Raw genomic sequence first — 27,400 nt, 5'->3', positions numbered from 1 at the left:
TGAAGAACAACTTCTTCGACACCTCGAAGGAAATTTTAATGTCTTCACTCTTCACTCAAAGAATTGGGTTTGGATTGAGCACACACAGTAAGACTTCAATCTCAACTTCCTTAGGATTTGGGTTTAACCTAGGAGTATGATCCCTAAAAATTGAGGTGACAATAAATATCTTTGGAATACTTGTTCGAGGAACATGAAGCTTAGTATGATGATTATAAAGTTGTAGTGAAGAATTTGGTTTTCTAGTTTCATTTAGTCCGCTAGCCATGTCTAAGGTTTGGCATCGCTATTGTACTTGTCAACATTGTGCACACAAATGTTCTCTAGAATTTTTATGTTCGCATGCATCTGGTGAAGTATCATGGACTAGCAGTGGAAGTCTAAGAAGGGCTAGAAACCTCATAGTCCCCATCAACCTCGTCATTTCTATCACGTTGGTTGAGGAGGTCCAGTGCGCCAGTGACATAGGCAATGACCTGCTCTTGGAGGTCGGGATCTTCCTGATGGTGATAGATAGTGTTCTGCGTGTCTATGCCGAAGGCACGTTCGTTGTAGTTATTTAGGCTAGTTTGCTTAGTTTTTCAGTCTCATATTCAAGAGATCCAAAACCTTTCTAGCTTGCATCATGAGAGTGAAATTCACAGCTTCAGGAGATCCAAAACCTTTTTCAGCTTACCATGCCTACTCTAATCAATCATAAAGAGTTACTACTTGCAGACTTCTCATTACATATGTACAGGAAATAGGTTGATTTACCTCATGCATTGAAAAAAATAGAGAATCTGTTGCTGCATCATTCTTGCTGCCTACGGTTTGTTCGTATTGTTGCCCCACCGACGGTCCACGGAACCCACCAGCTGATGATGCAAAATCAGTTCCCCTATGTGTAAGTTTCCTAAAGACCTTGCACAACCACTTCCACCGAAATCTCAGGAGAAAGGGGACGAAAAGAACACAGGGAAAACAAGAAACAGCAGCCAATCCACATAGGCAACCACAAAATATGCGGCAAGCGGAAAAACCCTACAAGGGAATCTGCGCAGCAAGGCACACGTCTGCTTCTAGTTATCTATGAGTAGTACTGATCATTGTGACACATTGCATTACTTCACAACAAAGTTGTTCCTGGAAGGTTGCAATCATCTGGCATTCAAAGCCAAGTGAATCTTCCCCTTCAGTGCTGGTCAGGAAGGTCATCGAGGATGAACGGGCCGAGTTTCCCTGATCTGAAAAGAGTCAATAACTTCTTGGATGCCGGACCATGTGATTCATCAAGCGGTTTGTGGGATATTCTGAACACCTTACGAAGGGCAACAAGCTGTGAGTCAATTAGACTTTCCAGCTCGTTATCTTCATCGAGGTTGCCTGTGAATTCCATGGCTGTACTGCACAGCGTTCTCTGCACCTCTATCACCAAGTCCTGTAACAGGAGGATGAGGTTATTAACTCCTACAGGAAATAGATGACTTGGAGGAAACCATTGATTACCATAGTAAGAAGTTCCGTGTAAGTTTATTATCCTGTTCTATCTTCAAATGTAGAAGTCACAAAAACAAGTTAAAACATAGGAAACCAACTCTGGCACGCAAAACGAAATGATGAAGCAAACAAGTGGGAACACAAAGGATTGAGCAAAAAAAATTACATGACAATAATTGGCAAGTCAAAAAAATGTACTACTATGTTATAGTTCAATTATATTTAATTAGAATAATTAATAAGATATGGCAGTGTCAGGCCCTGTTCATGTTCTCCCCTGTTCCTGGCGTACCAGAAGTAGGATCAGCCGTAGATTCCTCATCGTGCGGTTCTGAAGCTTGGATAACGGTTCGCAAGCAAAGGGCATCTCTCCTCCGTCGATCTACCATCCAGTGGCTGTAGTGTCCTCCAGTAGCTGTAGCTCATCCGACAGTGCCATGTGCTCTGCTTTTGCTTCTTTCACTTTATCAGTGTAATGGCTATAAAGCCAGCCTCGGCCCGGGGTGTGGGTACGATTTAGCTGTATTGGGTGTAAACCCTAGCCGCCGGTGGCGTGCTAAACTTACTTTCCCCTTTCCAAAGCAAGAACCCTAGCTTGAAGCTCCCAAATTCTCTCCTAAATTTGTGCTCTGTGAGTTAAATTGCGTTGTCTAGAGCTCTGATCCAGACAATTGGTATCAGAGGCCAGTCTTTCCTCGGCGGCGGTAGATGATTGGGGCAGCGTAGAGGTTTGCTTTTGCTGTAAAATCCCTCTTCGAGCTCCGATCGGGCGGCGGAGGCAGTAGGCGGCGGCCGGAGCGGCAGCGTTCGGGTGCAGTCAGAGGACAGCCTGGTTGCCTGAGAGTATTTCTCGGGTGGTAAAATTCCAGCTCCTGGATTTGGCCGTGTACCATCGGAGGCGGGCGCAGGCGGCGGTGTTGGTGGCGGTGACAAGTTCATCCCACCCTCCCAACCCTCTATGGTGGTGATCTCTGACGGCCTTAACATGACGAGCCCTGTTGATTTTGGCTCCACAGCGGAGTTGCAGCTCGAGTCCCTCGAGTTGGACATCAAGGCGCTCCAGCACGAGAGAGAGGAAGATCGCAAGGAGTTCCAGCAGTTTCAGGCGTCTGTGAACAGAAATTTTGCAACGATGCAGAAAAACTTCAAGAAAATTCAGGACAATTTCAGGCGTCTGTTGTTAGATCCCGAGCCAGCACAGGCAGATCAAGTTGAGGAGGGCCAAGGCAGTGTTCAACTGAAGGACAACCAGATCAATTCGCCTCATGTAGCTCCGGGCAGACCCAAGCAGCTCCAAGTTCCTACACCACCATCGGTGGCAATGCCTGACAAAGGCGCACCTTTGCCAATCGGAACATCAACACTGAGAGATCATAATGGCAAGGAACTGCAGTTGGATGGTACACCTAAGGTACCTTACAGACACCCGAACTATGGGCAAGCAAGGGAAACAGCAGCAAACAATGCAGTGCAGCTCGATGACATACCTGAAGAAGAAGCAGCAGACAACATCTATAGAAGGAGACCAAACACCCCAGTGGAGGGTCGAAGAAATATCCTTACGGTAAAACCAGCTAAGCTCAATATCTCTGAATTTGAGGGCCATGATCCTGAGTCTTGGATTCAGAATCTGGAGTAGTATTTTGCTACAGCAAGAACCCCTATAGAGCATAGAACAGAACTGGCTATATCTTACCTCAAAGGTCCCGCTGTTCAATGGTGGAGGGGAATTGGATTTGCTCCAAGCAATGTTCCATGGCATAAATTTTGCTCCTATTTGTCTGATAGATTTTCTGTGGATTCGGCCTGCGATATTGTCAGTTCCTTCCATGCAGCACAACAAACTACTACTGTTACTGCCTATGTAGAACAGTTTGAGCAGTTAATGAATACCATGAGAAGAGAAAACCCAGGAATTCCAGATGATTACTATGTTTCCAGTTTTTTGTCTGGCTTAAATCCATATATTAAAAGTCATGTGGAGTGCTTTAAACCTAAAGACATGCAAACAGCAGTCTGGTATGCTAGGAGAATGGAAAAAGCACAACCTCTCACTCCTCTTCTGCAAGCTAAGCCTTATATGTCTCAGCCCAGAAGACAAGTTATCTTTGAGCAGTCCAAGACCCCTGTTCCTTTAGCCACACCTAACAGGAACACTGTTATCCAGCAAGCAAAGCAAAATCAAGTGTGTTACAAATGCAGAGAACCTTGGGTGCCTGGTCACAGGCAGGTTTGCAAAATGAGCCAGAGAGCTCAGATACAGGCGCTACAGGTGCAAGACAATGAAAACCCTGAAACAATTTTTGTAACAGACTTTGATGACCCTGACCTGGAAACAAATGAGCAGCTATCTGATGAAACTGTGCTAAAAGTGTCAATGCATGCTGCCATGGGCATAGGAGCAGCCAGAAACACTTTTATATTAACAGTAAAAGTTGGAAATGCAGTTGCCACAGCCTTGGTGGACAGTGGCAGTACATCAACTTTCATAGCCCCTGAAATGGCCAGTAAGTTACCAGTTGCACCTACCCCAACACCAAAAATCAAAGTAGTGGTTGCAAGTGGAGGAATATTATGGACAGAGTTCCAGGCAAAGAATTGCCCCTATGAAATTCAGGGTCATCACTTTTCTGATAGTTTCAGAGTCTTGAAATTGAAGGGATATGACATGATTTTGGGAGTGGATTGGCTCAGGAAGTATAGTCCAGTTCAAATGGATTTTATTAAAATGGAGATGAAAATCTCTGACAGTACTGGGCAGTTTTTAACATTTGTGAATGAAACTGTACCTATCACTCCTGTGATTGAGGCAAAGGATAACACTGAAAAGCTGTTAGAACAGGCTGTGTGTGGATTTTTTTCTCTTTACTACTACTGGTCTGGAGTTAACAGCAGATAACCAAGAAATCCCTGCAGAGTTACAGCCTTTGTTAGACCAGTATGAGAAACTGTTCCAGGAACCTACTGAGCTACCCCCAAGCAGGCCTTGTGACCACAGAATTCCTTTAATAGAAGGGGCTAAAGTTGTGAATCAAAGGCCTTACAGAATTCCTCACCACCAAAAGGAAATATTGGAGAAAATAATTATGGAACTCTTGAAAAATGGAGTAATCAGACCTAGCACTAGTCCATTCTCCTCTCCTGTGTTGTTGGTGAAGAAGAAAGATGGTTCTTGGAGACTCTGTACTGATTACAGAAAATTGAATGCAATTACTATTAAAAACAAATATCCCATACCAGTTATTGAAGATCTTTTGGACCAACTCAAGGGGGCAAAGATTTTCTCCAAAATTGATCTCAGAAATGGGTACCATCAAATCAGAATGGCTGAAGAAGATATACCTAAAACTGCATTCACCACTCACATGGGATTGTTTGAATTTTTAGTTATGTCCTTTGGACTAACTAATGGCCCTCCTACTTTCCAGGCCCTCATGAACTTCTTGTTGGGCTATCTCAAGTTTGTTGTGGTTTTCTTTGACGACATGCTAGTGTTCAGTTTCTCTATGGAAGAGCACAAGAGCCACTTAAAACAAGTGTTTGAAATACTGCAAGCAAATAAACTGTATGCAAAAATAGAGAAATGTTCATTTGGTAAACAGGAGGTTGAGTATATGGGCCATGTCATTAACTCAGAAGGAGTGTCTACTGACCCATCTAAAATACAAGCTATCAAAGAGTGGCTAGCCCCTACTACAGTGACTGAGTTGAGAAGTTTCTTGGGGCTCAGTGGCTATTACAGAAGATTCATTCAGGGATATGGAGTAATTTGCAGGCCCCTGTTTGATTGCTTAAAGAAAGAGGGTTTTAATTGGAGAGAGGAACAACAACAAGCATTTGAAGCTTTGAAACATAAGCTTACAAACTCTCCTGTCTTAGCCCTCCCATATTTTTCTAAACCTTTTATTCTGGAAACAGATGCTTGTGGGTATGGATTGGGGGCTGTCTTGATGCAAGAGGGAAGGCCTATATCTTACTTCAGCAAGAGTATTGGTCCTAAAGCAGCTGCTATGAGCACATATGACAAGGAAGCCTTGGCTATCATTGAAGCTGTTAAGAAATGGAAGCACTACTTCCTAGCAACTGCCCTTGTTATCAAAACTGATCAAGAGAGTTTAAAATATATTCAGGAGCAGAAAATCACTGAAGGCATTCAGCACAAATTATTGCTTAAGCTGCTGGGCTTTAATTTCTCAATTGAGTACAAAAAGGGAAAGGAAAATAAGGCTGCAGATGCCTTATCCAGAGTGAAGCACATGATTTCTTCCTAACTGCTACTGCTGTTACTCCCACTTGGGTGAAGGAAGTAATAAGCAGTTACAAAAGAGATGATAAAATTAAGGAACTCATTGCTGAGTGCACTGTGGACAAAACCAGCACCAATGCTTATTCATTCAAGCATGGTATACTTAGGTTTAACAACAAGATTGTCATTGGATCAGCTACTAACCTCAGGCAGGAAATCCTCCAAACATTTCACAACTCTGAGTTAGGAGGCCATTCTGGGGAAAGAGCAACTTACCAGAGAGTGAAGCTGATTTTCCATTGGCAGGGCCTAAAACAAGATGTGGTGACTTTTGTGAAAGCATGCCCGGTTTACCAGTTGAACAAGGCTGAGCACACTCCCTATCCTGGATTACTAGAACCTTTACCTGTGCCAGATTTTGCTTGGGCACATGTAAGCATGGACTTTGTGGAGGGATTGCCAAAATCAGAAAACAAAGATTTGATTCTGGTAGTGGTTGACAGATTTACTAAGTATTCCCACTTCATTGCTATGAAACATCCCATAACAGTGCAGTCTGTAGCAAGAGCATTCTCTGACAATGTGTTCAGGTTACATGGCATGCCCTTAGTGATAGTGACTGACAGAGACAAAATATTTACAAGCAAATTGTGGCAGCAATTGTTTAAGTCTCTGAAAATCAAGTTACACATGAGCACAAGTTATCACCCACAAACTGATGGTCAAACAGAAAGAGTCAACCAGTGTTTAGAAAACTACTTGAGGTGTATGTGTTTTCAGCAACCCAGGAAGTGGCATGGATGGCTGGCACTTGCAGAGTGGTGGTATAACACTTCCTTTCACACATCTCTACAAATGACTCCATTTCAAGCCCTGTATGGTTTCCCTCCCCCAATGGTAGCAGAATCAGCACTACCAGATGCTATTTGTGAAGATAATGAGGATTTACTACATAACAGAGAATTGGCCATTGAAGTAATCAAACAGAACCTTATCAAAGCCCAGTCTAGAATGAAGCACTTTTCTGATAAAAAGCAGTTCTGGAGAGAGCATTAATTCCTAGGAAGCAGGGGAGTATCAGTATTCCAGTGGTCAGGTGGCTAGTCAAATGGTCAAACCTTCCAGTGGAGGAAGCTACATGGGAGGATTCAGCATTTATCCAGAAGGTTTTTCCTGCTTTCAGAGCTTGAGGACAAGCTCAGGCTAAATTGGGGGGTATTGTCAGGCCCTGTTCATGTTCTCCCCTGTTCCTGGCGTACCAGAAGTAGGATCAGCCGTAGATTCCTCATCGTGCGGTTCTGAAGCTTGGATAATGGTTCGCAAGCAAAGGGAATCTCTCCTCCGTCGATCTACCATCCAGCGGCTGTAGTATCCTCCAGTAGCTGTAGCTCATCCGACAGTGCCATGTGCTCTGCTTTTGCTTCTTTCACTTTATCAGTGTAATGGCTATAAAGCCAGCCTCGGCCCGGGGTGTGGGTACGATTTAGCTGTATTGGGTGTAAACCCTAGCCGCCGGTGGCGTGCTAAACTTACTTTCCCCTTTCCATAGCAAGAACCCTAGCTTGAAGCTCCCAAATTCTCTCCTAAATTTGTGCTCTGTGAGTTAAATCGCGTTGTCTAGAGCTCTGATCCTGACAGGCAGTTAGACATATTCACATGGTGGAAGTTCAATTAGCACAAGGTGTGCTGCAGGACTCTACCTGGACATGGGCCTTTTTGCAGATCTTGTATGCTGAGGTGGAAATGAAAGTGTACACAACAAAGGAACTATAGTTACACATCAGCGCAATGCACTACAGCATTGCATGATAACTGTTGTCATAGGATAGATAGAGAGATCACTAACTGATATGGCGGGTTTTACGTGTGAAAGATGCAGCACACTCCACCAAAACTATGTTATGAGCACACGAAATCAATAAGACCATATTATAAACTTCTGCAAGACACTATGCCATGGCCCTAAATGAGATCAGGAAATATAGTGATCTAGACGCTCTTATATTTCTTTACGGAGGGAGTACAAATTAGCATCTATTGGCATTATTCCTTACAATTTTGCAAGACACTGGGCAAGAATAGTACTGGAGTGAAAACAAACCTGAAGCTATGTGTGGCACATAGAAAGTTGATAATTTAGCATACTGTATACCAACATAAAACATGCAAACAGAAGATGACTCATGGTCCCATAAGAGAAAGATATCCATGGCGAATAAATTCTTATCCACGAATAAGTTCTCCATTATGGGTGTGCTTGGTTGGAGAACGAAGTGGAACGGAATGCCATGGTTCCATTTCATGGAGTAGTTTGGTTCGGTTCCTGTGTTTGGTTGTGGGCATTATGTGGAATGGAATGGTTACATTTCAGTGTTTGGTTCAGCTCACCTGTGTAGAAAAGGGTAAGATTACCTCTCAATGCACCAACCAGCATACACACCAAGCAAAATTGCAAAAGACTGGCTTTTTGTTGGAAAACTCACATACTGATGCCTTGTTTTACGTGCGTATAATTTATTACTATATAAACCACACCATGGACAGTGTGGAGTAGCCTTTTCTTTTCCTTCAATGCTCAGAATTCTAACTCTGATAGGGCAGCTATGAGAATGCAGGAAAACAAGGATTGATCCTATGGGGAGTGATAAATTGAGGGGAAAATGAAAGAAAACAAGGAGGAAACTTGCTAGCTGATGTTGTAGCTAGTAGCACTAGAGCAAATCAAGCGATGAAGTCGCTGCTTGCCTTCCGTGCTAGCCGATGCTGCTGGCGCTCCTCTCTCTGCTAGTCGCTCCCACTCTCTGCTGCTGCTGCTGCTCCTCTTCCTGCTAGCTGCTTCTTTCCCAGGTTCCGTTGCTGCCCCGCCAAGGTTCACCGCTACTCCGCTCCTGCCTGGCCGCTGACGCTTCAAGCAGCCTAGGAATTGATCTGCCACAAGCAGCTGCAGCCGAGGAGCGCCACCCAGGAATCGCAACGCCATTGAGGAGCGCCGGCCACGAATTGATCCGCCTCCACGCTGCCCTGCTTCTCTTCCCTGCGAGCCGACGCCGCTGATTTTTGCTTCGCTGCTCACCCTACGCTGCTAACCGCCTTCTCGCTGGGAGTGCCACTGCTTGCCACTAGCCTTCCCATCTCCACCCGCCACGTTATGCCAGAGAGATGATGGGATAGGTGGGTTTGGGGGGGGGGGGGGGGGGGGGGGGGGGAGCTATATGGGTGGTGAGACGAGATCTGTTTTTTCCAGCTAAGAGCTGGAACCATGTAATTCCAAAGATTTGGAGGAATCGGTGGATTCCGGATCTTCTAGCTAGCATAGCCACAAAATATGCCAAAATACGCTGATAGTTTAATCTGCAGTGAATCAAAGATTGCAGCTTCAAAATTATCAACTTCTGCCATGGTACTATACTAGTTTGCACAGCAAAGTTCTCATTACTCCGAACAATTTTGCAAGACACTAGGCCAGGATACAGCAGTGTCAAATGACCTAAGCAATGAATTGTGGTACATAAAATGTCAACAGTCTAGCATTAATGTATAGTTTTAGAAAAGAATTCTATGGCAAAGAATTTATTTTGTGAATAAATTCACTATTGAACTTGTTGCCAGCAAAGCCACACAAAGTTGGCTGAAATCCAACTTTGCTACACACACTCTGAGCAAACCTCCAAGCTGATTGTTTAATTTGCAGAGTTCAAAACAGAGTATGACAGAAAATAAACTAAGAAAAAACTAGATGGATGTGTAATTTTTGTTAATGACCCAACTTTGCCTAATGCTAGCCCCAGCTAGCAGTGAATTGAAGAGTGTGACGTCGATATATCATGAATACAAAGTGAAGATAAATGTACACCTAGCAGGTTAGCGATATCAATCACCAGCACTTCACAATTACTTCGGGTAGCTCCAGGAGCTAAGAGCAGGAGCATACAGCCCAACAGAGAAATTAACAAAGAGGGTACCATCTTATGAAAAAAAAAACGAAACCATGACAAGCAACAAATAATGCAAGCTCACATCACATGTGAACCATAACCATTTCATGCTATTCCAGTGCATCTGATTTGAAAGACTTCAGGTGGTAGGATCCCACTGATTATAAATATCCTTACAGAGTTATTGTTATTTTCAAAATGATAATCCATGTGATCCTCAAACCCTCATATATCTAGTACATCCTAATGTCAGCTGATGGCACGCAAGAAAAGTTTGCACGATAGCACCTGGATATGGGTTTGGAGAGACATGACCCATAATTGGCTCATGCAGTGCATTTTCTGATAAGAGCCAGTACCTGAACATACAAGGCATCGGAATTGTTAAAACGCCGCCTCCTCCGCAGTGAACCACTAGACCCTTTTTCACAACTGTCATCTGGCTCTCCATCAAATTCTTCTCTTCTGCGAAGCAATCGTCCCCAGTGTAGAGGAGTTTTTCTAATATTAAGAAGAGATAATAAATATTTGGCTATACGCTCCTCTCCAACCACCGAATCTTTGACAGCTCCTGCACATAAACAGAAAAGTACAATATTGCAATGTGGCAGTACAAGTATTGAAAATTCCAATATCAGAGGAGAGTAAAGCTAGTAAACATGATGATCATTACGAGTAAGGCATCCCAATAATCTTGCTTTTCAGATAATTTTTGGCACAGGGAAAAGAACAGCACAGAATAAAAATCTAACCTGTCAGAGCAAGCTTTAGACCTGTTTCCATGTCTGGAATGCTTGGCACTAGAACACCTGGTGTATCAAGCACGTAAATGCTCGGCTGGCTTGCAATCTATCCAAAAAACATCTTATTGTTAAATGTACTTATAATTAATCATAACAGAAGAGACCAAACAACAGGGCACTGTCCTAGAAATGGCCGTACTTCTACAAATGCACTCACTTGAATAAAGGCTCACTGTCACAGCAGTTCATGTGTGGACAGTTGAAAAGTACTGAGCTGATTGTTTTCATGAAAGAGAATGGAGTCAGGGTTTAATTAATGAAATAAGTATGAGCCAAGTGCGATGACAGGGCCACATATGGCATATGCTGGGCTGGCATGGGCCAAGGGCATGTTTGGTTTGTAACCACACTTTGCCAAATGCTAGGCAGACAAGTTAGGCAAGTGTTTGGTTGCAGCCACTTCTCAGTCATTTGCTAGCCAGCTTTTGCCACAAGTGTGCTACCAATTTTGCTGCCACAAAAACTGTGGCTTGCCACACTTCTAACACAAAGTGAGGTATAGCGTGGAAGTCAATTAAACATGCCCTAACACTCCGTTTGGATGTAGATATTCACGTCTAGGAATTGATATTGGCATTTACCTTCCCGAATGTGGCTGTTTGGATGGTCTTGGCATTGACGCATCGAATCGCACCTCGATATCGAACCGTCCTCCGCAACACTAGCGCCACCCCGTCCCGAATTCGGACCTCCGCCCCTCTGATTTGGTTGATATTGCCTCGCTCCCGCGTACCCCTTCGACTTGGCCTGAAGAAAGAAAGGTCGCTCAGCCACCGGTCGACGCAACTCACGCGGAACAGGTGCTCGCATGCCGGCAGCCGTCGGCCCTTCTCCCCGACCTGCAGCACGGCCGAGCATATGGCGCACTGCTCCCACCCCTCATCTGCATCGGCCCTCTTGAACCCGAACGTAACTGGAGCCCTGCCGAGATCTGATTCTTAGCAATCCCGCCGCCACCTGTCACAGTGGTGGGCATGGTCGCCGTTGCAAGATGCCGACGGCAAGGGAGGTGAGGATGAGGAGTGGAACGGCTACGGCCAAGGCCGGGATCCCAGGAACGAGTAGAGGAGAAAGACGGAGACGGACAACCATATTCGTGACGGAGCGGCACACCTGTCAGGCTACTTAAGCTACTGTTCTCAATGGCGGCTGGCTAGAGGACGGCAGCGTGATTGCTTGGGCTCACGCAAGGACGCATGGATGGCTTCTTGTGCCCCTGCGACCCCCGCGCCTTTCTCCCATTGCTGCTGTGTGTCGCCGCTGCTGTCTTCATGGCCGGAGCTGCTTGTCTGACTTTGCTTGTCTCGTACAAATGAGGCAATTCAATGCTTTGACCATCCAAACAAGAATCAACATCGATCTTTCCTTGAATACCGAATGCCTAATGCATACACATCCAAACACCTGAATTCGGGTTGAATATCAATACCAATGTCCTGGTGATTTGATATTGAAGCCAATTCAATTCCATGGCTGTGAATATCTACATCCAAACGGAGCCTAAATGAATTGTACTAGGTTTTGGGTTGCATGCCCAAGTTGCCCATCGTATGGATATGTTTAAAATGTACATAGAACGAAGAGGATTGAGATCAAAGAAGTGAAGAAAGGCAATTCCTGGCATCTATTTCCTCGTGTGTCTTTGTTCTTATGCTCTACCCAAATCTTAGCTAAGATTGTGCATATGTGCCGTGAATAAGATCTTCTATTTGTGAGCTTCAAGGCACATAGGTAGCTAATTTAGTTGCCAGATGGAATTGCAAAGTAAGACTTGCCAATATATATAAACTAACTATTATTAAAAACTTGAAGTTAAAACATAGTTTGTAATTTTAGTAGGAAGAAGAGGGAAACAGATTCCACACTTCCAGCAGTTAGTCCATATCCATGGATTTGTGTGCCTATTTGCATTGAATACTCAGATATGACTCAACTGGGCAGTCATTCACTTGCATAATATAACTGACTGAGCAGTCAGGTTAACATGTGATATCTGTTGTTTTTCCTGGTATCTACTGCAATCATAATGAGCATCAGGAAAAAAGAAATTAACAAGTTTAGTTTTGTCATTGACCTTAGAGGCTCACCTTATATCCTGCAATGTCTTGTGTAACTCCAGGCAGAGGTCCAACTGTAGCCCGCTTGATCTTATCGTTCACTGGGAATAGTGCAACAAACATGGATAACCAAGGAAATAAACAATATCCCTCTTTATTGTAAAACTGGCTCCTAATGCAACACCCACGTTAAGCCACATCACCCTAAAAAGACAAGTCATTGGATTATACTATCGAGGATCAATCAAGTCCATTAAATCCTCACAAGTTCACAGTAAAGACCTACAAACAGTCTTGCCTTTTAGTTAAATAACACATCCCTTGATGAAACGGTATCTCTTTGTTAAAAGACATGACCCTTGGTGAAAAGATGTCTCTTCATGAAAAGACATGTCAGTTGGTGAAAAGACACCTCTTTGTGGAAAGACACGTCCCTTGGTGAAGTGATCTTTCTTCACGGAAAAACATATTAGAAAAAGAATGAAAAGAAACATAATATTTTTTAGATTAACACATTACAAAAATTCACTTTGTAACTTCCCAAAAGATGCCACCATTGAAACTGCCTTAGCCGTGCCAGAAAACTAATGTACCAAAGTTTAACATTTCAATTTGGTTATGCGCATCAACAACATTTGAGCTTTGCAACTCTATGCTTAAAATGCAAAATTTATATATAAATATTTCAAAATAAACTCACTAAAACAATCTAATAATACCTGCAGCAAAGCGTGGGCTTTACACTAGTTTCTGTTATGATAGTCATACCTGGAAATCTAGAATTGGCAATTCTATGAATGGAATTAATGAGCGCAGACTTTCCAACATTGGGGACTCCAACTACCATAACAAGAAGTGTGGGCTCTTTCAAGATTGCTTCCCTTAGTTTCAACTCCACAAGCCCAAGCAGCTATTAATTAAAAGAAGCAAACATTAGATGTGTTAAACCTACACTAAGGACTAAAAATGATAGAAAATCATCATCTACGCAAGGCAAAATTGAAAATCCAGCATGGTTAAAAACTTAAAATACTTACAGAGCCTAACGGAGGTTGAGTCAAATGAAACGATAAAGATATCAAGAATCCAGTTAATAAAATACAAGACGCAGTTCCACAAGTCTGAATCCTAGTACAAACCTAGTTCAAGTGATATTCCTATTGATCGGGGAGTTACTATGAATGTTCAGTCATCATGTGTCCTATTAAGTTAAGCCAGCTCATGTCCTAGTAGGTTAAGTTTAGAATTCTAGTAGATTCCGATTCCTTAGTAGTGGAAGGTTCTGTTAGTGAATGACCTTTACCAGCACAGAATATAGAATCTCAGCAAGTGGTCTAGGCGTCTAGCGGCCAGTTATCCCTACAAATTACAATTACTAATCAGGTAAATGAAACCCGCTATCAAAGTTGCAAAAAGTTTCAGAGCTTAACATCTGATTGATGCTTTCAGTATAATACAGAAGATATCCTGTGAGGTTTACACAAAGAAAAATGGATAAACATGACAGTAACAGTTAGCTAACCTGATTAATAGAGTTGCTGCTATGTGCATTTAATGAGATGCAATCTTGCTTACATGATTGAAAATGATCAACCCACATCTGCATATTGGTGTAAACATGATCTTGTGAGTATCAGCATCAGCACCAAATCTCATTGTGTATGATAACAGGATTAAATCTCAGTAAGAACCAGATGAATGTTTCAACAAGAGATAGTGCTTCCAGCCTGAGGAGGCTGACCAAACTAGATAGATGCTTACATTCATTATATTGGGATTCGCTAGATCTTTCTTGTTTAGAGCAAGGATACGCCTCTTAGCTGCAAGCACCGGCTGAAGGTCTTCGTTTGCTGAGGATAACGGAATCTGATCATAAGTTTCATCAGTTGCAAGAAAGTAATCTCAGAAGAATAGAAACATAAGAAGCAAACAAACACTCATGAAATAGGCAGTTAAAATGATGGCAATGCATGAAGCATATTTCGTCAACTTGTAGATGCTGCTACATTTTCTTTGGCGAGCATCTTGATTATTCATTCATATACTTATAATAACAAAGTAGGAACCTAAGGCTAAGAAGTGAGACCTTATGTTCAGTTTCAAAATGTGTTTCACGGAATAATGGTTCAAGTTGCACGCAAGAAAGACATACTAACAAAAATGGTATTGTAATAAGAAAGACATTTCATCGAACACCATGCGAGCACCGGGAACCTGCCACCCTGCCTCCCTTGTCAACAACGCGATACGTTTTCGAAACAGGATAGTGATGAGCAAAGGGAGGGGAGCGGGTGTGGGGGGCTTACGCGGGCGTCGCGGACCTCGATGACGAGGTCGGCAAGCTTGAGGCGGTCGCGGATGGCGCGTGAGGCGGCAGCCATGTGGCCGGGGAACCAGTTGATGGTTCCACCGCCGGCGTTGAAGGCCATCTCACTGGCGCGCTTTCCCGCCCGCGTCAGACCCCGCATCCTGGCGGTGGCGGCTCAACCCCGCGTCGGCGTCGGTGTCGACGGCGCTGCCCCTCCTAGGGACGCCGTGTCTTTCGCTGCAAAAAGCTTTACAAGTTAGGACTGCTGGCTGCTTTGTCAGTGCAGTGCTGGTTTTGTTTCGCGCAGTTTCGGCCGAAGCAAGCCCACTACATCTTGCACACTACTGCGAGATGTAGCTCTCGCTCGACTCTAAGTTTTTTTTAACACAGTACAAATGCAGATACTTACATACACGCACATACTTAATTATACGAAGGCACGTATCTATATCCTATCTTTATGAACACCTCTAAAATACTAAGTCGGCACATCAATTTAAGATTAACAAAATCGCCACATACTAACAAACTGCTGGAATCTCTCCACGCCAGCTACGAAACTAATTAACAACCTTCGGCCAGGCCACACTATTCGGCTGGCATTATCTCTCCTAGCTGATTACCCGGTCTACACCTGAGTCAAACTATCAGCTAGCTATGCAGCTGGGTCAAGCAACAGCACGCTCGTACGTGCATGCAATCTGATGGATGTCCACACATGCACGTATACTCGCCACGGACACGACATGCACGCACACACATGCGCCGGTCACCGGTGTGGCCTTGGCGATGGCATTTGCATGCGCGCGTTGCATGCGGCCGGCTAGCTAGGCAGTGCACACGTCCGAGCTGCAGCCAGCCAGGCATTGCACGTGCCCGATCAGTTCCAGTCGGCCTCGCTGCGGCCGAGCAGGTCCAGTCGGCTACGACGGAGCAATTTGATAAAATAGCACGTCTTTTGTTGCACCTTCATAAAATAGCACACTTTTCTTTTTGTTTGATTAAATGACACGCTTTTCCTCCATGGCTGGATAAAGTAGCACAAACTGATTTTTTTTTTCTCAATTTTCTGGTATGGGCCTATACATCATAATATTTTGGACGATTTTGCCCTTTGGTCTTTTCTGCCCGGTCAACAGTTTCGATCGGAGACGAGATGATTCAGAACCAGGAGAACATCGAAACAGAGGAACAAAACAGCCAGCCGCCATCTCGCCGTGGTTCCTCCCCGAGCGTCGTGACCTCGTCGCGCCTCCTATCCCGCGCCGCCCATTCCTGTGGCGGAGGTGCCACCGTCCGCCGCCCTTCGACCGCTCCCCGCCGTGCCGGAGAAGAAGGGCGCCGCCGTACGCCGCACTCCGGCTGCTTCCTCACCGTGCGGGAGAAGAATGGCGCCGCCACTTCAAGCCCCCCTACAGCGTGTGGCAGTCCAAGTCGCTTCGTGGCCGTAGCGTGCGTTTGCTGGCTGGAGGCTGTAGCTGTTCGCTGCTGTACCTGCTCGCTGCTGTGCTTGTCTGTGGCTGCTCGCTGCTGCAATAGTGTTGCCTGAAGATGATATAGCACTCACAGCTGGATATGGATATCTTCCTATGGATGCAATCAAAATTCAGCTTCAATGATTGTAACGTGTATTGATGTATAGCTTTGTTGACATGGATACAAGTGAAATTTCATCAGCATTTTCACCAAAAATTTTGGCATGACCTCTCTTTATTTCTGTACCATTTTGACATGTCACAAAAATTAAAGCATAAGGTGACAATCCAGAATGAATACTACAGAATAAGGTGCAGATGTGCTCATAGACTTGACAATCCAGAATGAATATGCTTGAGTTTCAGATTTAAAGCATAAGGTGAGTATTTGTCTCACAAGTTGCATCCAGAAGCATAAAGCAAGTCGTCAACTGACTACGCACACGACAAGATCCCAGAGACACTGAAAGGGTAAATTCAATCCAAAAGCATCGACTACGCGAAGTAGCACCAATTTCGTAAAGATGACTACTACACACTACATGATCACAAAATGGCATTCTACACTCTTTTTCTCCTCTTCGGCGTAAGCTTCTTTGCGGGCCTCACATCAACATTTGGTGGAGAAGTGGGAGTCTTTGTTTCCATAGAAAGTTGCCTGCATAATACAATAATTTCATTCATGAAGGAAGTAGCCTACAAACAACAACAATTGAAGAAAAACATCAATTTTCGTCACCTTCTTGTGATTGGACCAGGGCTGCCTTGTATGACAGGCAATGAAGATGTCTCTCCAAGAGGGGTACCAAGAGATGATTGACTGCAAAAAAGGCATTGTTCATAATATATATAAAAACACCCCACATTTGTAGAGATAAGACAAGCAACAAAAATGTTACCTTCTCGTCATTGGGCGAGGGCTAGCGTGTGGGACAACCAACGGCGACATCCCTCCATTAGGGCTACCAAGAGAAGATTGACTGCACAAAAATGCACTATTCATTATATATAAAAACATGCCACATTTGTACAAATAAGAGAAGCAAAACAATGTTACCTCCTCGTCATTGGGCGAGGGCTAGCGTGTGGGACAACCAACGGCGACATCCCTCCATTAGGGCTACCAAGAGAAGATTGACTGCACAAAAATGCACTATTTATTATATATAAAAACATGCCACATTTGTAGAGATAAGAGAAGCAGAACAGTCTTACCTCCTCGTCATAGGGCGAGGGCTAGCGTGTGGAGACATCCCTCCAAGAGGGCTACGAAGAGATGATTGACTACACAATATGCATTGTTTGAGAAAAATTATCTCATGTCCACTAGAGAAGTTGAAGAAAAGCATTAGTTTTTACCTCCTTGTGACAGGACGAGGGCTGCCTTGCAGGACATCTCCTGGGATTGTACATTCAACATCAATTTCGGTGTTTGGCTTTATCTTTCTAGATTTGGGGTTCCTGTCAACAAATTCAACCAATGTTACAAAGAAAACAGTAGAGCAAATATGAATCAATATAAATTACCTTTTCTTCACTCCATTAGTTGGACAACCAGCTTGCCTATGTCCCAATTGCTTACACTTCTTGCACCTGTTTCGGTGGTGGTTTCTTTTTATAATTCCCCCCTCCCTTTTCAAGGCAACTTCTCAATCTCAACTTCCTTTTTCTTCTGACTGAACTTTTGGGGAGTGGTGCATGTAATAGAAAGTCTAATTTAACATTAGGTCATTGTGACCGGTCTGTGAGAGGCTCAACAACCCCCTTATAAGCTGCCCTAAACCTTTCTAGAGAGTAGTATTCATGAAGATAATCTTCCATCTTCACGTTCCTTTTTCCAATCAAGAAAGCAAGTGCACGTTCACACGGTTTGCCTGTGTGCTGCCACTCGAGGCACGTGCACTCACTTTGTTCTATGTTAACCACATGCCTCAAATTGTCTTTGTTGATGTCCCTCACCTCACACTTCCAACTACTTGATCTGGTAACTTTCAAGTGCCCAAATCCTCTTGTTCTATTATTCACTTGTTGTACAACTGCTGGCAGTATCCGTCCTTGTAGCTTCTCCCCAATCTTTCTCCTCTTCTCGAGCAATTTCATTATCTTTCCGTTAAGTGTGTCAGCCAACTCATCAACAGGAAGATCTTTGATCCTTTAATCCAATTGTTGAAGCTCTCCGCGAGGTTGTTATGAATGTAATCACACTTGATCTCGGTGTCAAAACTAGACCTCGTCCACTTCAGATTATGGTAATCTTGCAAATACTTGCCCACGGTTTGGCTAGATTCTAGAACCTTGGAGAAATGGTACTCAAACATTGAGGGTCTATGTGTCTTGGCCGCACCCCACATGCATCCAACTATGTCACCACGATATCTTTTTGAAAAATTCTGCATCAAATGCCTGAAACACTCCCTTTGTTCTGCCTGAGGGAAAACTTTCTTAACTGCATTTTCTAAGCCTTTGCATGCATCGGTACATATAGCAAGCTTTGAAATTGGCCCTAATGCTCTATGCAATTGTGTCATGAACCATGTCCAATTATCTTCATCTTCAACCTCAATAAAACCAAATGCAAGAGGAAACATCCAATTATGACCATCTAAAGCGGTACATGCAGCTAAATGACCATTCCACTTTCCATTTAATGCAGTTGAGTCTATGCTAAGATAAGGCCTACATCCTGCATGGAATCCATCTACACAAGGCTTAAGTGCCATAAAGAATCTGTGGAAGTAAACCTTACCATCTGTTAGTTTAGTATCAACCTCAACAATGCTTTCAGGAGATCTCAGTTCCATCTCTGCATAAAAATTGAATAGGTATCGGAAACTACTACCCCAAGACCCATAGATCTCATCCTTTGCTCTTTCTCTCCCCTTCCATACAGTGTCATAGCCAGTGGTTACATTCCAGTCTTCTCCAACTTCTCTTGTAAATCCTTGCAACCAATGTTTGGAGTTTTCCTCAAAATTTTCTTAGACCTTTCTCGAACCCAATCCTGTGAGGCCATTGCTGAATTTAGTCTGCTACTTGAAACACATGTGTGCGCCGGCCCTATCTTGTTAACCTGCATATAGAACAAAGTTGTTAGTGTCGCTACAATAAGATAATGCTACCATAGTACAAAATAAATAGAAAAACTGAATATAGTAAGTTATGTTGGTACCCTGGTCTTTGTCTTATCAGCCATCAAACGACATGTTATTTTCCATGGACAATCCTCAGCCATACAATGTGCCATCCACATACTCTTATTAGCTCTGTGAGTTCCGAGGTTAAATTCTTCATTAATTGCCCATTGCCTCACAGCCCTCCTACAATCTATCATTGTTGGAAAGATTGAGCCTTTCTCAACTTTAGGATAATCTTTGTCATATGACATTTCTATCTCCTCGGGAACGTGATCATCAACTGATATAGCTCCTTCAGCCATTAACTCATCACTAACATGGCCGGCAACAACCGGAACGGGCTCATTTACTGGTTGAGCATCCTCAGTCTCATCCTCAATTCCGAGTACCTCACACATGTCTTCATGGGATATAGGATATATTACATCATCACCAATAGGAGTTATCGCAATAGTGGACCAATCAATGACTTCACCATCAGATTGCGTATATCTCGAATTGCTAATAAGAAAATTACCAGTTGTAGAATTGTCGACACATGTTGCACTACTTGCATTCGACTGGTAAACGTCAGAACTTGAGCAGATAATATTGTCCACAATCTCACCAGATGGGATATTTTCAGAGCAATATGATGTTGTAACCCCATTTGCACTGTCCACAACTTGAGCTAGCACTAGCAATTTTTTTCTTCCCATCTCTCAAGAAAAGCTGTCAGTAGCTTCCAATAATTATCGATCCTCTCAACTGATTCAAAGTGCTTGTCTTGGCACAAAATATGTACCTCTTGCCTACTTCCCCAAACAATTTTGGACCGAATGAGTTCGACCATTTTTTCAACCGTAAAATGTTTCATGTTAACCTCAAACTCAATATCATGCTCGGCAACTTGACGCTCCCTGCCATCGTCAAGCTTTGCGACAAATCGGAGAACTCTAACAGTTAATTCATAAATGACAACGCGTGACTCCGCACCTTCTTCCCTACAAAATTACACGGATTTTCGAAACACAAACAATGGTTAGGTCTAACTATTCATAAAAAAACTGACGTTAACAATTCATAGAGTTTGTGACTGACCCTGCTGGAACTGCGCCCTCCGGCTCCATCACAGTGAGCTAAACTTTTTGCTGTCATGAAGCCAACAAACTAGCTCTCCTCCACAAAAATCTCCATGATATAAGGTTCCTGGATGACTTGCTTCCTGATTCCACATGTGAGATCAAATTAAAGGAAGAGAGAGATGTAGAGGAGGAAACCTGTACTGGTAGGGAGAGAAAGAGAGATCAACAGACAAGATGGGAGAACACCTGTAACTCACTGCAAGATGAGCGGCGGCGGCGGAACAGGTCGAGCGGCGGCGGCGGAACGGGTCGAGGGACGGGTGATGAGGGCAGCACGCCGTGGCAGAGGCACGGCGAGTCAACGACGATGGAATTTGTGGCGCCTGTGTGAGGAAGCCGGCGAGGTGGCGGTCCAATCTGCAGGAATTGGTCGTCTCTGCAGTTGGGATAGGTCTTCGGCCGGTGGACTTGCTGTACTTTTTGCTGGAGTGGGATTTTTCTGTGGTACAGCTGGTGCTATGGCAATTGAAATCGGTATACCTTTTGCTGGAGTGCAGGTCCTGTGTGGTGGGGCTAGTGGTGTGGCCAGTGAAGTATGGGTACAGTCTGCTGGAGTCGGTCCTACGTTTAGTGTCACTGGTTGTACAGCCAATATAAGTGGGGCACTGTCTGATTTCTCCGGCACCACCACGTTTTTCAAGGACTTTGCTGGTGCTCCTTCAGGTTCGACAATCACCCTCTTCCTTTTTGATGTCTGATGCACAAGAACAGCATTTGAGTGGAAAAACATGGTATGATGACAGATGGAATATGTATTGATAATGGATGGGCATGGCATCTCGAGTTATATGATGAGTAAACTAAGAAGATGGCGGTGCAACAAAGTAGAAGAAATGCAAGATACGCGCAATCAATAAAACCTTGCCAAATTAGAACAGGCACCTTGATGGGTGAACAGGACAGGCCATCTGCCTTTGACTCCTCGAGGTTAGAATAGTCATTAGGATGATATTCTGAACAAGAATCAACAGGTGGGGAGCGTATGAGTTTCATTGCTTCCAGAATGGCACTCAATGCCTTGGTGCTAATTTTGTAAGTCATTGCAGTGTTCCTCAATATTCTTCTGATGCGCGGATTCTGATATTCACTGTAATTGCGTATAATATCTGAGAACCATGAAAACATAAATAGTTGTGAGATTATCTTTGTAATGCAGATGATATTCTAATATAGGGGCGCCCCTGTAAACACTTGTGTGCTATCACTGGATTCTGATGAGAGAGCTCATGTGTGCTGAAATATGGTGCGTGCATTTATATAATCTGGCACAAGTACACAAAAAATAGGCTCCCGAAGTAAGGATAGCTGGCAGATGATAGGTTCATAATATACTATATAGAGAGTTTATTGCCAAACCATGATAACAAGAGCACACAACAACTAGGCAGATCATAGTGTACATAACAGGGGTACACCATAACCACGATATATAAATCGGGAAAGTGGAACTGGCTTGAAAATACGGTGTTGTATTGCCGCTAGTAATTGAAAGCCTATCGATCACGTACAGGCCAACTCTATTAGCTGTTGACTGCAGATGTCCCTGCGCCCCTTCCTGACAAGGAACATACTGTACGTACTAACTACAGAATAAACAAAGAGGAACATGTTAAAGAACATAAGAGGAAGCATATTCTTGAGGTTCCGCTTCATTGCATACAATGTTGGTTGCCCACTCATGATGAATCACAGCGCCCAAAGAAATGCAATTCCATACTGTCTCTCTATATGTGGCAATTTTGAACATGAGTCATTAGGATCATATTCTGAACAAGAATCAACAGGTGGGGAGCGTATGAGTTTCATTGCATCCAGAATGGTACTCAATGCCTTGGTGCCAATTTTGTAAGTCATTGCAGTGTTTAGCTTCAAGAGTGGACTGCTGCTAGTGCGACACAAAGCAGCTACACAGATCATAGTGTAGATATAACGGGGAAAACCGTAAGCATCAGAGTAAAATCAACAAAGTGGAACTTGCTGGAATATATGTGCTAGTATTGCCGGTACGGCTAAAAAGGCTTCGGATACCAGCTCTCTTCAAGTGAAGGTGCGGTACTGTTAATATCAGTGTTACTCTCAAAGGCGACACAGCTCCCCGCATTTCCTTGCTATTCTTATAGGATTCAAGTGGGCAGGTGACTACAAATCCTATTCCTATGTTTACAAGATCCTACGAATCAAAGAGGCTCAAAGTGTCCATCACAACCGACCGTATAGACCTCTACACTGCAAAAGTCCCTGCTCATCTTCAGTACAAGGAACATACTGTACCACTATCATACTCCCCCCGTTCCAAAATATAAGTCTTGGTAGAGATTTCCACTATGGATCACATACAGATGTATCCAGATACATTTTAGAGTGTAGATTCACTCATTTTGCTCCATATGTAGTCCATGGTGCAATCTATACAAAGACTTGTATTTAGGAACGGAGAGAGTACATATTAAAGAAGAACGGAAGAGGAACATGGTAAAGAAGAGCAAGCAGATTTTGGATAATAAAATGTTGGTTGCGCAGTGCCCACACATGATGAACCAGAGCGCATTAAGAATGCAACTCCCAGCTGTCTCTCAACCATTTCAGGCGGTTGGATGAAGATCCTATGTCTCCTAACCCATCTTCTTCCTCATCTCTGATTCTTCCCATACAGAACACCGCACGGGCTGCCGGCTGGACCACCGGCCCCTGCCGCCTGTGTTCCTCTGCCACCCCCACCCCCACCCCCGCCCCAACCCCCACCCGCGTCGAGTTATCTTCGTTCGGCGAGGCCCCACAACCACCCGAGCCCCTTCGTTCGCACTGGCGAACTCCGGCGAGATCTGAAAAATCGACTGACCCAATTTTGAAATTTAGTCTACTGTGATTTAACTAGTGTGGAATATAAAAGGGGAAAACCATAAGCATTGGGAGTATAGTGTTGAGCGTGCCATGGCGGATCTGAAGGTGCAAACTGGACAAAGGCAACTTTGCAACCAAGACAAGAAATCAGAGTAAAGCAGTGGCGATCTATTTTCTTGCTGCGATAAATAAGTTGAGCAGATACGAAAGAGTACCGCCTCTGGTGCGGCGCCGTGTACGCATCTGCTGAGAATTTGACGGTGCTGCGGTAGCGATGGCTATCGGCGGCGTGGAAGCAGATCTAGGAGGGTAGACGGTGGCGGCGGGGCGTGGTGGACGAGACGGTCATAGGAGCGGCGCCGGCAAGGTGGACGACGGCGGGGATGAAGCGAGAGGACAGGATGCAAGGATCCCGATCCGAAGCCGTGGATGAGACAGGTCGATCTCTTGTAATGGACGGCGGCGTCGGGGTATCAGCTCCGGCATGGTGGAGGAGGACGGCGGTGGATGGGGTGGCGGACGGCGGCGGACGGAGGAGGGTGGGGTGGAGAGGGTATTTTGGCGCCCACGGAGTACGAATGGGGAAAAGGGAGGTAGAGAGGAAGGGGGGAACCATGCATTTAGGGCGCGCTTGTCTCAAATGCGAGGGAATTTACAAACTTAGCCCCCGTATCAAATTTCTACTACATCACAGCAACATTAGTCGGTTGGGGATAGGATGGTAATCTCGCATACACCGAATATTTGCCGACGAGAGTTTGTTTTTGGCGCCCACCGTGTATGAATATGAATCGGGGAGGAAGTCGATTTCGGCCGAGGACACACTATGTTTTGGCGCCCACCGTGTATGAATCCGGGTGAGAGGCGGTTACGTCACGTTTGGGTGAAATTACAAACCTACCCCTATCGAAACCTATAGAAATCCAGCAGATAGGCTTTGCGTGGCAGGGATAGGCAGTAGTGATTTCCATCTCGCAGATTTTGGTTTCGGGTGGTTACTGCGACTTTCCCCGCTTTGTTCAAATTTTGCAGAGTGCACGTTTACCGTGCCAACTCAATTCGAAACCCGTTTGTATTCTATTTTTTTCGGGCGGGATCCATTTTCAATTGGAATTACATTCTATATACATCATTTTTTATATATATATACTTTCAAAAGCACAACACCATTTATACATAAATATGGTTTACAAATGGCATGATCTCAGATTCATAAGGTTGTATCCATCAATTTGGATTTTCAGATATTTGAAACCACTTTATGTTGAAATCTAATGTATGCATTCCTCGCTAACTGTCTCCAATTAATGTGTGTTTCATGCGGGGTTTTTTTACTTCTCAAACATGTATAATGTGTTTCACACACGCAACATATAGTGTAATCCCGTTTAGACATTAATTGCATACAAACCATGCATTGTTTGTAATTGAAGAATCTATGGATCACCAATATTGATAAACTATATAACATTACACGTGTGCCCAAATTCAAATGAATATGCATGTTTGATACACCAATTTGCGTTATGATATTATCGATGTCGTGATCTCCAGTTTAAATATTTGAATCCCCTTTAATCCAGATATTCGTCTCATATAGCTATCACTCATGCTTATATAGGACTATCTCTCTGGACCTATACGCGTTCATCGTCTCTGAGGTATCTCTCGTGCTACCTGTATGTCGACAATGATTTTTTATCTTCGTAACACACTGACGGTACTCTCTCCCTCGACCTTCATCACTCTATCTCTCTCTAAGTATATCTCGCTCCCTGCTATGTGTCTCTAACTATGATTCTCCATGTGGAATCTCTTTCTCTCACACAAACACAAAACTTTGTCTCCCGGGGTCTCATTTCTCTCTACTATTCCCATGTGTGCCACTCGCACACCCCTCATACAGAGATGTCTTTCGCTCCTTAGATATGAGAACCTACGACTCTTCCTCTTCAATGTCTCTTTCTCACACACAAACACAAACTCTGTCTCCTAGGGTCTCATATTTCTCCATGTTCTCTTGTATGTCGCTCACACACACCCTCTCTCCCTAGAGATATCTTGCATTCCCTCGTATGTCTCTCTAGCTATCACTCTCGTTGTGAAATATCTTTCTCTCTCGCAGACACAAAACTCCGTCTCTCTGGATCTCATTTCTCTCTGATATCTGTTTGTATGTGACTCACATGCACCCTCTCTCTATCTCTCTCACACCCACACACATAACCCAGCCTTCTGATCCACTCGACTCCTATCTCTAACGCACACTAGCTAGCATCTTTATCTTTCTATTTATCTGTTTCTCCATCAACCTTCTTTCTCGCCCTCACTCTTGATTCCTATCACGCACACTACATATGTTTCTCTCTACATGCAGTCAAGTGCCCTCTCACACACATATATAACTTCACCCTTTGAACCACCCGACGGTCATCTCCAACACCCAAACTAGCGGGTGTCCCTCTAGCTAGCATCTTCATCTCTGTATCTATCTGTAGTTTCTCCGTTAACATTTCTTTCTCACACGGAGTCTTGCTTCCTATCACCCACACTATATATGTCTCTCCATACATATGCATTTATTGGTTGGTCTCTTTTGCACAATCGTTGTGACTCACTCCCTCTGCTCGCCATAGATGCATGCTCCAGCCCACGCCGCTATCTCTTAAAGACAAAAACACATGCTCAATTGTCGGTCCTTCTTCCCTGCATTCTCACATGCATGCATATTGTCATACCGATCCGTCTCTCCCATGTCGTTGATCTTATGACTTATGTCTTCTTTCTTTTATCTCGATCATGCGTGCGCGCACACACACACATCCCACGTATACATGTATACCTCTCACACATGCACGTTCAAGGTCTCTATGTCTCCATACGTAGTTAATTACCCTCAGTCCTAACGCCACATCGAATCGTTCTCCTCTTTTGTGCACATAACTTCCGCCTGGATGGGTAAAACACACACTCACACTTAACAATCTCCTTCTAGCTACCCCCCCCGCCTCTCACTCTTCACCTATATCCTCGAAACCAATAAGACCATCCCTTTGTTTAATTCCCACCTACATGCACCATCGATATATAGTAGTCTTCCTCGGTGTCTCTCGAACAAACACGTTCTCTCGATGTCGACTCCTCTCACGCGCACACACCTTCTCTTCCCTCTCTACAGGCATTTTCTCTCTCGCACCCCATCGTTGGTGGCCTCTGCCATACACATCACCTCTCTATGATGAAGCCATGCACACTTAAATTACATCCGCCACAAAGGACCCCGCGACACACACACACACGCACGCACGCGCACACACACACACACGCACGCAGGCACCCCCACACACTAAGACTCCATCTCTCTCTCTCACACACACACACGCACACACGCACGCACACCCCCACACACACTAAGACTCCATCTCTCTCTCTCTCTCACACACAAACTAAGACTCCATCTCTCTCTCCTCTCTCTCTCTCACACACACACACACCCCACACACACACTAAGACTCCATCTCACACACACATGCTCTAGGCGGAGCATTTGTTCCTACCACCCTTCATCCAACCTTACCCGTATGATAAACAATCACCTTTATTTACTTGCATAACATGGACAAATTCCACTTTACTTTAGTAGTCAGCAAACTTATCATCTGTACCCTTATAAAAAAACGAGTTGGCGGTGATGGTGTGCCTGCCATCTTGTAATACAGACTGTATGATCTATATCTGAGGATAGAAAGAAAACTATGATAATTTTACAAAAGATACCCGCACCTCTCTCCACATCATTATCTCCCGCAACCTCATTGCTCAGCAATTAAAAAAGGAATAAGTCTCTGGAACAATCTAGCATGCATGGTGGCCGCTGCCGCCTGCCAGCGCCGTCCATCCCCATGCCTCCGCCCATTCCGACCACCAGTCACCACCACGCTCCACTCCTCCCCGCCTTATCTCTCATCTTTCATTTTTTTCGATGACATTCTCGAGAT

At 44.2% G+C, this 27,400-nt stretch overlaps 2 protein-coding genes across 2 annotated transcripts; both read right to left on the bottom strand.

The window, feature by feature from the left end:
- Positions 1-789: 789 nt before the first annotated feature.
- On the bottom strand, positions 790-15,139 carry LOC109761262 (short integuments 2, mitochondrial). Its single transcript, XM_020320065.4, has 8 exons — positions 14,827-15,139; positions 14,282-14,386; positions 14,043-14,120; positions 13,289-13,430; positions 12,551-12,621; positions 10,413-10,509; positions 10,020-10,231; positions 790-1,420 (listed from the first exon to the last, which is right to left on the bottom strand). Exons 1-8 carry the CDS (start codon positions 14,986-14,988, stop codon positions 1,175-1,177), a joined length of 1,113 nt encoding a protein of 370 aa, XP_020175654.1. The 5' UTR covers positions 14,989-15,139; the 3' UTR covers positions 790-1,174.
- A 3,263-nt stretch (positions 15,140-18,402) lies between these two features.
- LOC141041075 (protein FAR1-RELATED SEQUENCE 6-like) lies at positions 18,403-19,104 on the bottom strand. The gene has a single exon (XM_073507188.1). It carries the CDS (start codon positions 19,102-19,104, stop codon positions 18,403-18,405), a length of 702 nt encoding a protein of 233 aa, XP_073363289.1.
- Positions 19,105-27,400: the final 8,296 nt, after the last annotated feature.

This window comes from Aegilops tauschii, chromosome 2, assembly GCF_002575655.3.
Source record: "Aegilops tauschii subsp. strangulata cultivar AL8/78 chromosome 2, Aet v6.0, whole genome shotgun sequence".
In the NCBI taxonomy this organism is placed as follows: Eukaryota; Viridiplantae; Streptophyta; class Magnoliopsida; order Poales; family Poaceae; genus Aegilops; species Aegilops tauschii.
The sequence above is the reverse complement of the archived record's forward strand: the minus strand, read 5'-3'. Positions and strand labels throughout refer to the sequence as shown.

Coding starts and splice junctions, on each gene's coding strand:
- LOC109761262 (XM_020320065.4), bottom strand. CDS start 14,988: ATGCGGGGTCTGACGCGGGCGGGAAAGCGCGCCAGTGAGATGGCCTTC. Junction 13,431..14,042: donor GCAGCAACTCTATTAATCAG/GTTAGCTAACTG, acceptor TTTAATTAATAG/CTGCTTGGGCTTGTGGAGTT. Junction 1,421..10,019: donor CCGATGCCTTGTATGTTCAG/GTACTGGCTCTT, acceptor CTCCTGTTACAG/GACTTGGTGATAGAGGTGCA.
- LOC141041075 (XM_073507188.1), bottom strand. CDS start 19,104: ATGGAACTGAGATCTCCTGAAAGCATTGTTGAGGTTGATACTAAACTA.